General features: G+C 39.7%; 1 protein-coding gene across 4 annotated transcripts in view; it reads right to left on the reverse strand.

Annotated features, from left to right (window-relative positions):
• Positions 1-13,210, reverse strand: part of TLK1 (tousled like kinase 1) — a 72,445-nt gene that overhangs the window by 40,835 nt on the left and 18,400 nt on the right. For 3 of the 4 annotated variants that reach the window (XM_075093431.1, XM_075093428.1, XM_075093429.1), the window contains exon 2: positions 2,918-3,036. In XM_075093431.1, coding sequence (XP_074949532.1) covers positions 2,918-3,031 — 114 coding nt within the window. In that variant the 5' untranslated portion in view covers positions 3,032-3,036. Of the gene's footprint in view, positions 1-2,917; positions 3,037-8,926; positions 9,014-13,210 lie in introns of those variants that run through there. The other variant, XM_075093430.1, reaches the window with a different exon arrangement.

Consider the following 13,210-nt stretch of genomic DNA (forward strand, 5'->3'; position numbering starts at 1 on the left):
TATTACAAGAAAAAAATCTTATACTGCTGAATTATTCTCTTCCATATAGGAAGGCAGAACAAATACTTTGAAGTGAAACTAGTTCCAAGGCAAACACTCAGCTTGCTTCAAAGCATTACATTGCAGCACTGCTTCAGTTTGCAGGACAATAGCGATCCATGGCATCTTCTGAATAACTAGATCATCTCTGAATTTTACTTTCTGGAGAAATGTTAACTAAATCCACAAAATTTCCGTGTGTGTTCCCCCCACCCCCAGCAGCCTCTGGTATAGAAATGCCTATAGGTAGTTCTTCCTTGCAGTCTCTCAGTATCTGAGAGTTACTTCACTTTTCCTCTTCCAATTCTCTCCCCCGTCCCACCAGGGGAGAAGTGAGCAAGCGGCTGCGTGGTGCTTGGTTGCTGACTGGGGCTAAACCATGACAAAGTGAAAGCAGACCAATGGAGATGATATTTATACATCACATTTTCCCAGTTACCTCTGCATATCAGATCAAAAGGTTTAATCAGGTTATTTAATAAAAATCTAATAAAAATCAGACAAACCTCTCTCAACATCCCCCACTAAGACTAAAGACTGTATTTAAAAAACAAACAAACAAACAAACAAAAGAAACATATTCCAAACACATTCCAGACCAGCTGCTACACTTCATGTTATCTGCTTCGATCCACTGAATGGTCAGAAATACAAAACAAAACTGATGTAATTGCCATTTTACTGATGGTGGGATAAATCATAGGACTAGATACTGGTATTCCCCTCTACCTCCCTGCCTCCCAAAACCAAACAAAAAAGTAAGCAGGAAAAAGAAGATATATTGTACATTATACTGAAGATCATTTGTGGAATATTTCTGGTCAAAGGTAAGAACAACAGTGTCATAGGTGAGGATCTGCATGAATCAGAAGACAGTGGTAGTAGTATCTTCTGCAAACAATTATCAAAGCATTTAGTAGCATTTTTAAAAAAAACAACAAAACAAACCAACAACCTTTATCCAGCTATCCATTTGGAAAACAACTGGATGAGATACAATTATCCATTCAAACAGGTCTTGGAATGTGTCAGGGACAAGAAATTTATGTTTTACATGGTTGAGTAAAAAGCAGTTAGCTGGGTTTTGGTTTTGTTTGGTTTTATTTTTCTTCCTGGCTAATCTGGATGAGCAAACTGAGAACCTGAAAGTGGAATGTAATTTGGGTAAATGTGAAATCAGCTATAGAACAGACAACAAAAAAAAGACTTGAACAGATTTGTAGAAATGGTAAGCAGCGACTCACAGGGGATCAAAGCTTAAAGAAAAGGAACCTCAAGAAACTTGATAGTTACTTTTAAAGAAAGTGTATTACACACACAGCAGTAGACACATTCCGAAAAGGAAAGACTGGCAATAAGGCAAGGGACCAACACAGCTGTATCAAAAACTAATAGAAGGGTTTATAAACACACTAAAAGTTAAATGAAGTTAAAAGAAAGTACAAAACTAGTAATGAAAAAGGACAGTCATTTGAATTATGAGCAGTTAAAATGAGCTAATAAGTTAGGGGAGTGAGTAGCACTAGAGAACCCAAGGAAGAAACAAAGAAAGATGGGCTAGAACTACTGCGTTTGTCTCTATATAATATTAACCATTAGATATGACAAGTCTACATTTTTGCAGTCATAATTAGAAGGCAATTAAATAAAAAGAGAAAACAACAGGGCATCAACCGCACTGTGGCAATCCAACCTGATTCCTTCTCCTGACCATTTAACTCACTCCCCTGACCGTTTAACTCACTTCTTGGTTAAGATGGTAGTAACAGCAGTGATATGCCACCTTTTTTACAGCTTTGTGGCAGTTACTTTCATGGCACTCTCAGAAACAAACTAAGAAGATACAATGCAAGGTCTCTATGCGTGGATTTCAATTATTTGTAGTTTGTTAATAGTCATCAATACATCACATGTCTCCAGAAATTTCATCAACGTCTGCCATCAGGTCGTATTTTTTTCTGTCATCTAGAGTGGTAATTAAAATGTGGAATAGGAAGTGAAAAATACTAACCAAGTTTGTGTAAAGTACTTAAAATATGAAGGCACTGCAAACACTTTGGAAACAGAATTCAAAAGTACTTTCATCATGGGGGAAATATAATACTAATTTTTTAGGCACATTTTTTTAACATCCGTTTATTAAGTACTACACTTGGTGAAGAACATTCAAATGCAAATTTACAAAACAGAGTACCTCTGGCTAGGCAACAGTATTGCAGAAATTAGTCTTGGAAGTTAAAGCTAGTAACTGGAACAGAATTTGTAATAAAGACAGATTTATTTTGCAGACGTGTCAACTGAAGGGTAATATATGACACATGGAAGGTAATTAAACCCTGGTATTCAACGTTCATAAGGTTTTTCCTCAAGTGTTGCATCCTGGTTTAGATACTAACAGTCAGACTGCAGAAAGTCTACAATCAAAGTAGGTAAAATTGATATAAACTTCTGGAAAAGTTCAAAGAATTTGGCTTTGTTAATCTAGATATATTAATCTTCAAACAAGTTTAATCTTAAAAAAAGAGCTCACGCCAGACTCCCTGTGTCTATTTCAAGCCGAAGTGTAGGTAGTTGACCATCTGCAGAAAGGACAACTGCACTTAAATACTGGGGAAAAACTTCCGTCTCTGATCACATGTGCACTGGAGCAAAACCACACAAAAGCCTGTATAAGACCATTCTTTGGTGTTTTTAAGAACAATTCAATGTCCATATGTCATAGGTAGGTTCAGGATAAACAATCCTATCTCAAAGCAAAATAACAGACTAATAAGGATTAATAAGTTCTTTTGCAAGTAAATCACGTGGGCAATATACAAGTGAGACAGCGTGAAATAAATTAGCATTTCAAAAATGGGTGACTGCTCTTAGAACTTACTTTAGCTCCAACACTGCAACTTCCAGTACTCCCAGTGCTGCCACTTACTACTCCTGTAAATCTTGCCTCTAACAATTCTTGTCTTCTTGGGTCCAGGCTATGAAGCTCATCCATTGCTCCTAAAGAAGATAAATTCATTATATTCCCTAATATTTGCAGTAGAATATTTTACAAACAAGCCAACCATATCATATAAACAAATATACCTATGTAAAGAAAGGATTTACACCCTTAACGCAATGACTCACCACCTGTTACCTAATCACGAATGCACTCAATGAATTCCAGAAATTTTGGGGAAAGTTCTGTGTATCAGAATAGCCTTGTCAATTTTGGCAAAAACTAGAACCTGTTAGAGGCATGTAAGAGACATGGAGTCTGCAGCTTGCAATATGCCAAACAGGCAATTATTTATAGACTAAAAACTAGCTGACAGGAGCAAAATACTTTCCAGCATAAAACCTCCCAATTCTGCAATCCCCTTATTTTCCATATTATTTAAAATGTTTAGGCTATCAATACATCAATGTCCAAGACAAACAAACAAGAATAATAGGGGGGAAAAAAAAAAAAGGAAAATCAGAAGGTAGATCATAGACCCCAACACATGCAAGGGAATGCAGGGCTATATGGAGGTTCCGAAGGCCAGAGAAGCAAGAAGTGGGATCAGCAATACTGAAGGAGCTAAGAGTAACAGAGACCCTTGCACAGGTGGTGGCTCTGACAGAGCCCTGCAGGGTAAAGCAGTGCTGCTGGCACCTGGAAAGTAAGGTGGAAGGAAATGGAGAAACAAAAGGAGTTTCTGATGAGCTCAGCCTACATGAGTAGGCTGCAACATGATGTGCAGCTTTCTGATTTGTATTTAAATCACTTATGGCTGTTTCATGAGTCTGAAATATGTTCTAGACAAAGAGCCGTATTTACACAAACTGCACTCTGTTTTAATCTTTTCAACTACTCGAACATTCAGTTTATCTTCAGTTGGAAACATTTCAGTTGCTTTATTTTAAATAAGATATTTAATGCCAAAGTTTTTATGCACAATTTTAATAGCATATCCCTCAAGTACCATATAAAGTGATACAGCTTCATTTTTTTCAACTAAGACACAACTTACCAAGTTTGTGCTTTTCAGTCCCACAGGACAACACAGCAGTTCAAAAAGAACTGTAAGTAATAACTAGGTATATTCAAATTGTACTATGAAAAAAAGCTTTTGGAATTCCCTTTTCATGAAAACTACAGTTTGTAAAGTTTGCGTGCTCCTATGAACCTCCACCCATCAGCTAAGCATCCTGTCAATGAAGGCATCAGCACAGCTTTCATGCGTGCAGCATGAGCAACAAGCAAGAGGAGCTTGAAGCCTTGGCCCAGGCCCAGAGGTACGACGTCACTGGCATAAGTGAAACCTGGTGGGATGAGTCCTGTTCCATGATGGATGGTTACAAGCTCTTTAGGAGAGACAGGCAGGGCAGGCGAGGTGGAGGGTTGGCATTGTATGTAGTGGAGGAGCTGGAATGCATGGAGCTTACCGTTGGCAATGGCACAGTTGAGAGCCTCTGGGTAAAAATTAAGGGACAGACAAATAAAGCAGATGTTGTCGTGGGAGTCTACTATAGGCCACCTAGCCAGTAGAATGACATCGATGAGTTATTCTTTAATGAACTAAGGGATGCCTCTAAGCCATCTGTCCTTGTCCTCATGGGGGACTTCAACTTGCCAGATGTCAACTGGCAATACCACATGGCTGGGACAACAACTTCTTGGTACAGGTACTAAGGGAACCGACCAGGAAAGGTGCCTTCCTTGACTTATTGCTTATTAACAGAGAGGGCCTCATGGGTGAAGTGGAGATCAGGGACTGCCTTGGCCACAGTGACTATGAAACAGTCAAATTTAAAATCTATGTTGACAGAAGGAAAGCTGCCAGCAACTCGGGACATGAGGAAAGCAGACTTCAGGTTGCTCAGGGAACTGCTTAGGAAGGTTCCCTGGGAAAAAGCTTTTGAAGGTGCTGGGGTCCATCAGTGCTGGTTGCTTTTTAAGTACCACCTCCTAAAAGCACAGGAGTAGGCAATCCCAAAGTATAGGAAGTCAAGCAAGCAAAGCAAAAGGCTGGCTTGGCTGACATGGGATATTCTTCCTGAAATAAGGAGGAGAAAAAAAGTATATAGCCAGGTAAAGCAAGGTCACACGACATGGGAAGACTACAGGGATGCTGTTTGCCACCGCAGGGAACAAATACGTGCGGCCAGAGCTCAATTAGAGTTGAAGCTGGCCAGTACCGTGAAGGACAATAGGAAGGGCTTTTTCAAATACATTAATGGCAAAAGGCAGGCCAGAAATTACATTTGCTCATTGCTTGATGAGAATGGTCACCTCACAAGCAGGGACACAGGTAAGGCAGAGATATTTAATGCTTTCTTCACCTTGGTCTTCAACACTGATGGTGGGCTCAGGGACCCCCAGAGCCCTGAGCTAGTGAACCATGGGAATGATAAACTCCTAATAAACCCTGAACTTGTGCAGGACTTACTGCTCCAGCTAGATCCCTCTATGTCGATGGGGCCTGATGGGATTCATCCAAGGGTACTTAAAGAGCTGGCTGATGTCATAGCGAGGCATCTCTCAACGATTTTTCAATGCTTGTGGGAATCTGGGGAGGTCCCAGTTGACTGGAAGCTGGCAAACATTGTCCCAGTCTTCAAGGGCAACAGGGATGTCCCCAGTAACTACAGGCCCGTCAGTCTCACTTCTGTGCCTGGTAAAATCATGAAGAAGATTATTCTGGGAGTTACTGAAAAACACCTGAAAGACAACGCAGTCATTGGTCCTAGCCAGCACGGGTTTACGAGGGGGAAGTCCTGTTTAACAAATCTGATTTCTTTCTATGACAAGGTTACCCACCTAGTTGACCAAGGAAAGCCAGTTGATGTGATCTTTCTGGATTTCAGTAAATCTTTCAATACTGTCTCTCACAGTATCCTCCTGGACAAAATGTCCAGCGTACAGCTGGATAAACACATAATGCAGCGGGGGAGCAATTGGCTGATGGGTCAGGCTCAGAGGGTCATAGTAAATGGGGTTACATCAGGTGGCAGCCAGTCACTAGTGGGGTTCTGCACAGATCCATCTTGGGGCTGGTACTCTTTAATCTCTTTGTTACTGACTTGGATGCAGGACTTGAGAGAATACTAATTAAGTTTGCTGATGACACAAAAGTGGGAGGAGCTGTTGACACTCTGGAGGGCAGACAGGCCTGGCAGAGGGATCTGGACAGACTGGAGAGCTGGGCAATTACTAACCATTTTAAGTTTAACAAAGGCAAGTGCCATATTTTGTACCTGGGGCATGGCAACCCTGGATATACATGCAGACTGGGGAACAAGAGGCTGGAGAGCAGCTCTGCAGAGAGGGACCTGAGGGTTCTGGTTGATGGCAAGTTGAACATGAGCCAACAGCCTGCCCTGGCAGCCAAGAGGGCCCACCGCATCCTGGGGTGCATCAAGCACTGCTTTGCAGCCGGTCGAGGGAGGAGATTGTCCTGCTCTCCTCTGCACTGGTGCAGCCTCACCTTGAGTACTGTGTGCAGTTTTGGGTGCCCCAGTACACTAAGGATATAAAGCTACGGAGAGTGTCCAGAGGAGGGCCATGAAGTTGGTGAAGGGTTTAGAGGAGAAACCGTATGAGGAGCAGCTCAAGTCACTTGGTTTGTTCAGCCTAGAGAAGACTGAGGTGAGACCTCATCACAGTCTACAGCTTCCTCACAAGGGGAGGAGGAGGGGCAGGCGCTGATCTCTCCTCTCTGGTAGGACCCGAGGGAATGGCAGGAAGATGTGCCAGGGGCGGTTTAGGTTGGATATCAGGAAAAGGTTCTTCGCCCAGAGAGGGTGGTGGAGCACTGAAACAGGCTCCCCTTGGAGGCAGTCATGGCACCAAGCCTGACACTATTCAAGAAGCACTTGGACAACACCCTCAGAGATATGGTGTAAATTTGGGGTTGTCCTTTGCAGGGACAGGAGTTGGACTTGATGACCCTTGTGGGTCCCTTCAGCTCAGGACATTCTACAATTTCCTCACCTAAGACAGAAACTATGTTCTTATATGGCTCTCAGTTACCTCACAAACCTTTAACATTCTAGAACTAGACAGAACTTTCTGTACCACACATTTGGGCCACTCCTGGACATGCAGCTAACCCTGCTGGTAGGGAAAGCACTGGCTCTGCTATTTGGCTAGTTCAAGTTGTCCTTGTTCCTGCAGGAAGGCAGATGACAGCAAATGTGGTGTCAGTGCTCCTTTACTGCAAAGCCCAGTACCCAGACCTCCTCTGATGGAAGAAAACCACACCAAGAGAAAAATGGTCAGGAAGGAGACATTCAGGAAATTTGTTGGCAGAGCCTTCTTTTGAAAAAAAAAAACAAACCCCAAGTGGCAGGTTGAGGATACTGCATTTTGTTTCTGGAGGAGGTAGAGTTTGCCCAAACGCAGCCACATATGGAGCTGGAGGTCTTTTTTCCAGCAATGCAGAGGAATTACCCATTTGAAACTGCAGCTGGCTTATTATCTGCAGTTATAATACCACTTCTGAAATTGTCTAGTACAAATTCCTCCAATTTCTACATATTTTAGATTGTAAGCTCTCTGGGGTAGACTGTTTTACTACATGTATGCACAGTGCAGAACTGTCAGGAATCCTCTTTAAACTCTTGCTTCCTAAAATGTTTTTGCGTACTGCTTCCAAGAGTTTCAAAAACAAATTGTACACGTCTCATATGGACAAAAGATATCTTGCATTTACGCACTGTACAATAAGAATTTTATTTTTAAAAAAAGCAGATGTGTATAGCACACCTTCCCTAGTATGTATGTAATCTATACCTTAATGAGAAAATATTGTTCTGAAAGAGCATAAAAAACTAATCACACTGGATTTGTCAGGCGAGTTTAAGTGATTATTGTTTTGCTTCATAACAGTAAAAGTGTTTAGGTGTGTGCCACTCTGAAATAACCAATTTTAGTTTACCAAACTAACCCATTCAATGAAGCAGGACTAGCAATATTTTGATTTACTAGCCTACTTGATAGTCACTGCCCTCAAAAGTTCAGAGATTATTTAAAATTACTGACATAATTCTAGCAATGACAAACCGTATGTACATTACTGAAACAGATACTCCCATAGCCTATATTGTTTATGTTATGAAATATGGGAAAGCAATAATCACTGTGGATAGCTAAGGCTTGTTTTAAGTGCTGCAGAGTAAAATTGCTACTGCAGGTCTCATGTACTATATCTAGATACTAATGCACTAAATACATCAGTACCCCTGCGTTACCTTACCAGTCAGAATGGTCATTTAGCAGGTAGAAGGGTAATCCACAGCACAAATGAAATAAAATCCTTTTTTTTTTTCCTGCTCAGATTTTATAGCCTACACATGCTAATGAATGCACTGTATTGTGTTCATTATTTCTGCTGGAGTGTTTTTTTGTTGTTGCGTTTGGGGATTTTGGTATTGATGTTAAATGACCAGAATCAAAAAGCAACACACAATTAACATGTACACTTGCTATCCTTGTGATCTGACGGACAAGACAGAAAAGCTGGATTCAAACCTTCTTCCAACACAGAGTAAATCCTAGGAGGAAGATCTATTAAACTGTCTTCTTCATTCATGCTGTAATTTAAAAGAACATCATTCACTCTCAGACACACAGCTGTTTTTTCAAGAACATGCAATTCTGTACAATCCTTCAGTTCTCAGCACAAGTTACCGACATTTAAAGATACCGTAAGATTTAAGGCACTTCATGTAAGGGACAAAAAAAATATAACTTTTTATAAATCCTCCTGCTCACAGATCACCTTGCTCACAGAATACCTTGCTGCCCACAAGACTGACATAGCTTGCAGTTTACAAAATATGCCCAGACTTCTTACTTGAACTAACTTCATTCCTAGCCCTGAGAGCCAAGGTCATGCAATCACGTTATACAAGTACTTACAGCATATTTACGACGACGCTGAATGAAAGACTGGCATAGCTATCACCCACTGCCATTCAAACTTCCATTATCTTCCAAAGAGAACACCTGGAAGATTACCCAAAACTCAGAGAAGTGTCCTAAGAAACCTATTTTTCTCTGTTTCTTGCAACCGCTACAGATTTTGGAATGCTTCTTCGAGTGTTTTTTTTTCAAAAGTTACCATTACTACCTAGCTATTTTTTGGGGAGTGGTAGTATCTCCCATATTATAATATGAAATATACATATTTCTTGTCCTGAAAAGCACATTTTTTGCAAGAAGTCTTTTGAAAAGAACTCCAAACTCCTCTAAGAATTTGTTAAGCAATGGGTTATGTCAAAAGTTGAAGTTATAAACTCAGAGAAGCAATTTATAAGCTTTTTCATGGCATTCGGTGTAATCAATTACACCATATTCTACCTTAGCAAAATAGAGATGTAAGGAATCAGAGGATTCTCCATGGTATTTGAAATTACCCCAAGGCCCCACACCTCCAAATATACACATACTTACAAAAGATCTGCTTATTTAATCAAATACCTGCTCATACCTCAGTAAAACTGATATTTTATGAGAAAAAGTTTAGCAGAGAGTTGCAACTGCAAGTCTTCACTTCCTAAAACCGGACCTTTATCTCAAACACTGCTACACTACAGAGCAGCATTGCAGACCCAAACACAAAGGCTGGACAGATCAAACATGTTTTTCTTTTTCACTAAATATGGAATCAAGCTCCAAGACTCAATTTTTATCTTCAACTCTCTCATTACCCTGAATGGACTCTTGTTATCTGGCAATCAATTACAGCTTCGAGATGAAGAAAGATCGACAGCATTACACATTGTCAGCTTTCTACAATGAAGATAATGTTCATTAAGCAGAAGCAAGGTTCTTTTTAGAGCAATCCTCCAGATTAGATCGAGTCCTCCTTTTGAATTCAAGGCCAGCACAAACCACCTTTCACTTAAGTGAAAGGCATACTGGTTTGGTCTGGTTTCTTTAACAGACTTATATGCACATAGCTTTTAATGCCAAAGCAAAATACAACACAGAGACCTACCTATTGAAGAAGACAGCCTAAATGTAAATCAAATTTCCCAATGTGATCCTAGAAGGCACTCAGGTTTTATGGTAACACACATGGTACGAGAATTATGTCGAACATACATTTAGCATCACTTCACATTAACATTGATAATATAACCACCACATAGTCTCTTCACTGACAGTGGCATCCTTTAGATCAGTAAAGCTAACTAATATTCAGCCTTTTAGCTGGAGGTGAGGGGAGGCATACATTTCAAATGGCAAGAAAAGCAGCTTCTTTCTTTCCTTCATTCCTTTTTTTTTTCTTTTAATCAAAATTCCTTTAAAGATATCAAAGAGTCTTTGAAGTTATGGACACCAGACTTTAAACATGGAAACCATTCCAAGTATAGAACCACTGTTTAACAGCATTGCAATGCAATCCCTAAAGTCCTTAAGTTACTGTTTATTTCAATTTGGAATATCCTAAATATGCATTTATCCATTATGTTGATAATAATCTAACTTCATAACAACTGAGTATGACAGCTCTTGTCATTCTAGAATACATGTGTACCAGCAGACAAAAGGAAAGCTTTAAAATATCAAATGCAAAACAGACTACAGAAAATTAGTAAAAATACAGATTTTTAAATCCTTAAGCAGTCTCATTAAAAAAAAGCCCACAGAACTACTTTTCTTCTTTCACCAACAGGAAGATACATCTTGTCTCTGCATGCACATGTATTTTCTTTTAAGTGAGCTACTCTCTTGTCTCATTTGGGAAAAAAGACAAACCCAACACCAAGCCAACCAAACCATGCACTCAGCTTCATTATTCTCTTACCTTTCTTAAAGTCTGAACTTTCCATATTGCAGAACCAACCAGAAAGGACTTTTTCATACTGCAGAAAATAAGGTAATGAAGCTATCATTTCTACCTCCAAGAAAACAATCTATTTGATAGCAAACTATTTTGTGGCTGGGTAAACACTAGCAAGTCATTGTCACATTGATCAAGGTCTCTTCCTAGTAATAGTAAGACATCAAACTGTATACCGTGAATCCAAATTTCTTTTTAAATTGGAAAAGATGATGACACATGTTCCATTTAAAATAGCACATTTCAACTGTGAGATTGAGAAATGAATCCAAAAACCCCACAAAGTTGACCTGTGTTGCTAAACCATGTCTTGAACAGCCCTTCTTCCACAGCATGTTTTAGGGAATCACAGAAACCAGAATTGGATACAGCCTTGAAAACTTTTAATGCGCTATAAAAACAAGGTGAGATGCTAGTATGATGACATAAAGCCAAGCAACAGTAATTTGGTAAGAATTCAATTCTAAGATAACAGCAAAAACACAGCCAGACGGCCCACTCTCAGCAAAAGGCTTTGAAGTACATCACCATCCAACATGAACCACAAACCTGAGGCCACAGTCCTCCAGTACTGCGGCCTCAAAAGTCAAGAAGGTCCCACTCAAACTAAATCAGCAGTCAGTAGGGCAGACAGCAAGATGCAATCTCTGAAATTTAAAATAAAACAAACAAATACCTAGATCTATATTTACCTCCTAACAATAGCTACATAACCAAAACCGTTTACCAAGACCCCGCAGTTCCACCTCTTCCAAAACACTGAACAGAATAACAACAGCTACAGATTACCCATGAGAAAGTCTAACCTGGAAATTTAGAAATGCTTATGATTACTGGCTTTCCAGTCAAGGCGACTAACTTATTTTACAGAGGACAACACAGCTACTATAATCTCCAAACAATAAATGACATGAGAAAGTACAGGATATGACATCAGGGTAGCCGAAGTCAAACAGTAGAAAGAGGTGCAACAGAAAAGGGGAAAAATACATCCTGGTGTTCAAGTAAAACTAGCTGTTTGAGAAGATCTTAACTGATAGGAAATTCCTGATGAGAGAGACATATATCTAAGCCCAGGGTCAGGAAAGAACAGAATCCATTTAATTCATCAAGGGTCTTTTCAAATGCACAGTGAAAATGCAATATTTCTCAGTCCCTGAGCCAGTAACACTGAAGCACACAACAGAGAAGTAGCAGTATTTCTCACTGAAGTTATCTTCTCTATTTAGTCACTTCTGTCTCCTAACACACACACCACCCCCACCCCCACCCCCACCCCGTCACTGCTAAGGTGCCTAGGTGAACTTAAAATGTTTTTCTTAATAACCTAAAGAGAACTGATCCTTTTAAAATGAGAAAGACTGTCCAAAAGAATGGGCAAAGGGATGCAGGCAAGTGAATGGTGGCTACTGCTTATGGGAAGCAGGGGGTGAAAGAAAGGAGGGGAAAAAGCTGGAAAAATAGCAGGCAGATAGATCATGCATTAGTCTACATAAAACCTATGGGAGGGAAATAATGTAACTGCCAAATTTTGGCCTAAAAAAGCTCAACTGTGGTAAATTTAACAAATTATATGAAAAATAATCTTCCCTATAAACATCAGAAGACAGCAGTTTTTGGCAAATATGACTTTAAAAACCACTTCCAAAGTACTTTTATAAAGTTTTTGTCTGCTGATTACAGATGTATGATTGTTGGATGGCAACTTGTTAAAATAGAAAGTAAAGAAAATAAGGTTTTTCTGACGGAGAGGGGAAAAAAAACCACAAACAGAACAACTTTTGACCAATTTCCCATGAGCTAAAGAGCTGACGAGGAAAAGCATTTTAGTTAGATCGTTGGGTTACTTGGACTCTGCCATTCAACATTAATTCTTCTGGTGCTGAAAAAAAACAGGAAAATATTCTCTGTGTCCATCCTCTCCCCAAAATGCAGACCATTTCATTTTGGAAGACTTTTTTGAAGTTTTTTTCAAATGACCATAGCTCACTTTTTAAAAATGCAGTTTGAGGGTTGTTTATTTCACTTTTCCCAATAGTTCAACAGTCCAGAAACTTGATCTAAAACAAAGAAAACTTTGGCTGCTGGATAGATAAGTAATTTTCTGCAAACCATTCTACAAAAGAAATCAATTCTTTAATGCTAAAAAAATGGTAATGATCTTTACACTTCATCTCTATGCTGCCAGTTTTTGGATTTCAATTGTCTGGCCAACAACCTGGAAAGGAAAAGTCAATTACAGAGAAATATGTTCCTGAGGAAACCTCTGGTAACACCTTGAAGAAAGAATTATGAATCAACTACTCAGGCCAACTCCAGATCAGCTAGGAGACATTTGCAGGTAACAATTTAAG

This window comes from Phalacrocorax aristotelis, chromosome 5 (assembly GCF_949628215.1).
Source record: "Phalacrocorax aristotelis chromosome 5, bGulAri2.1, whole genome shotgun sequence".
NCBI classification, from domain to species: domain Eukaryota; kingdom Metazoa; phylum Chordata; class Aves; order Suliformes; family Phalacrocoracidae; genus Phalacrocorax; species Phalacrocorax aristotelis.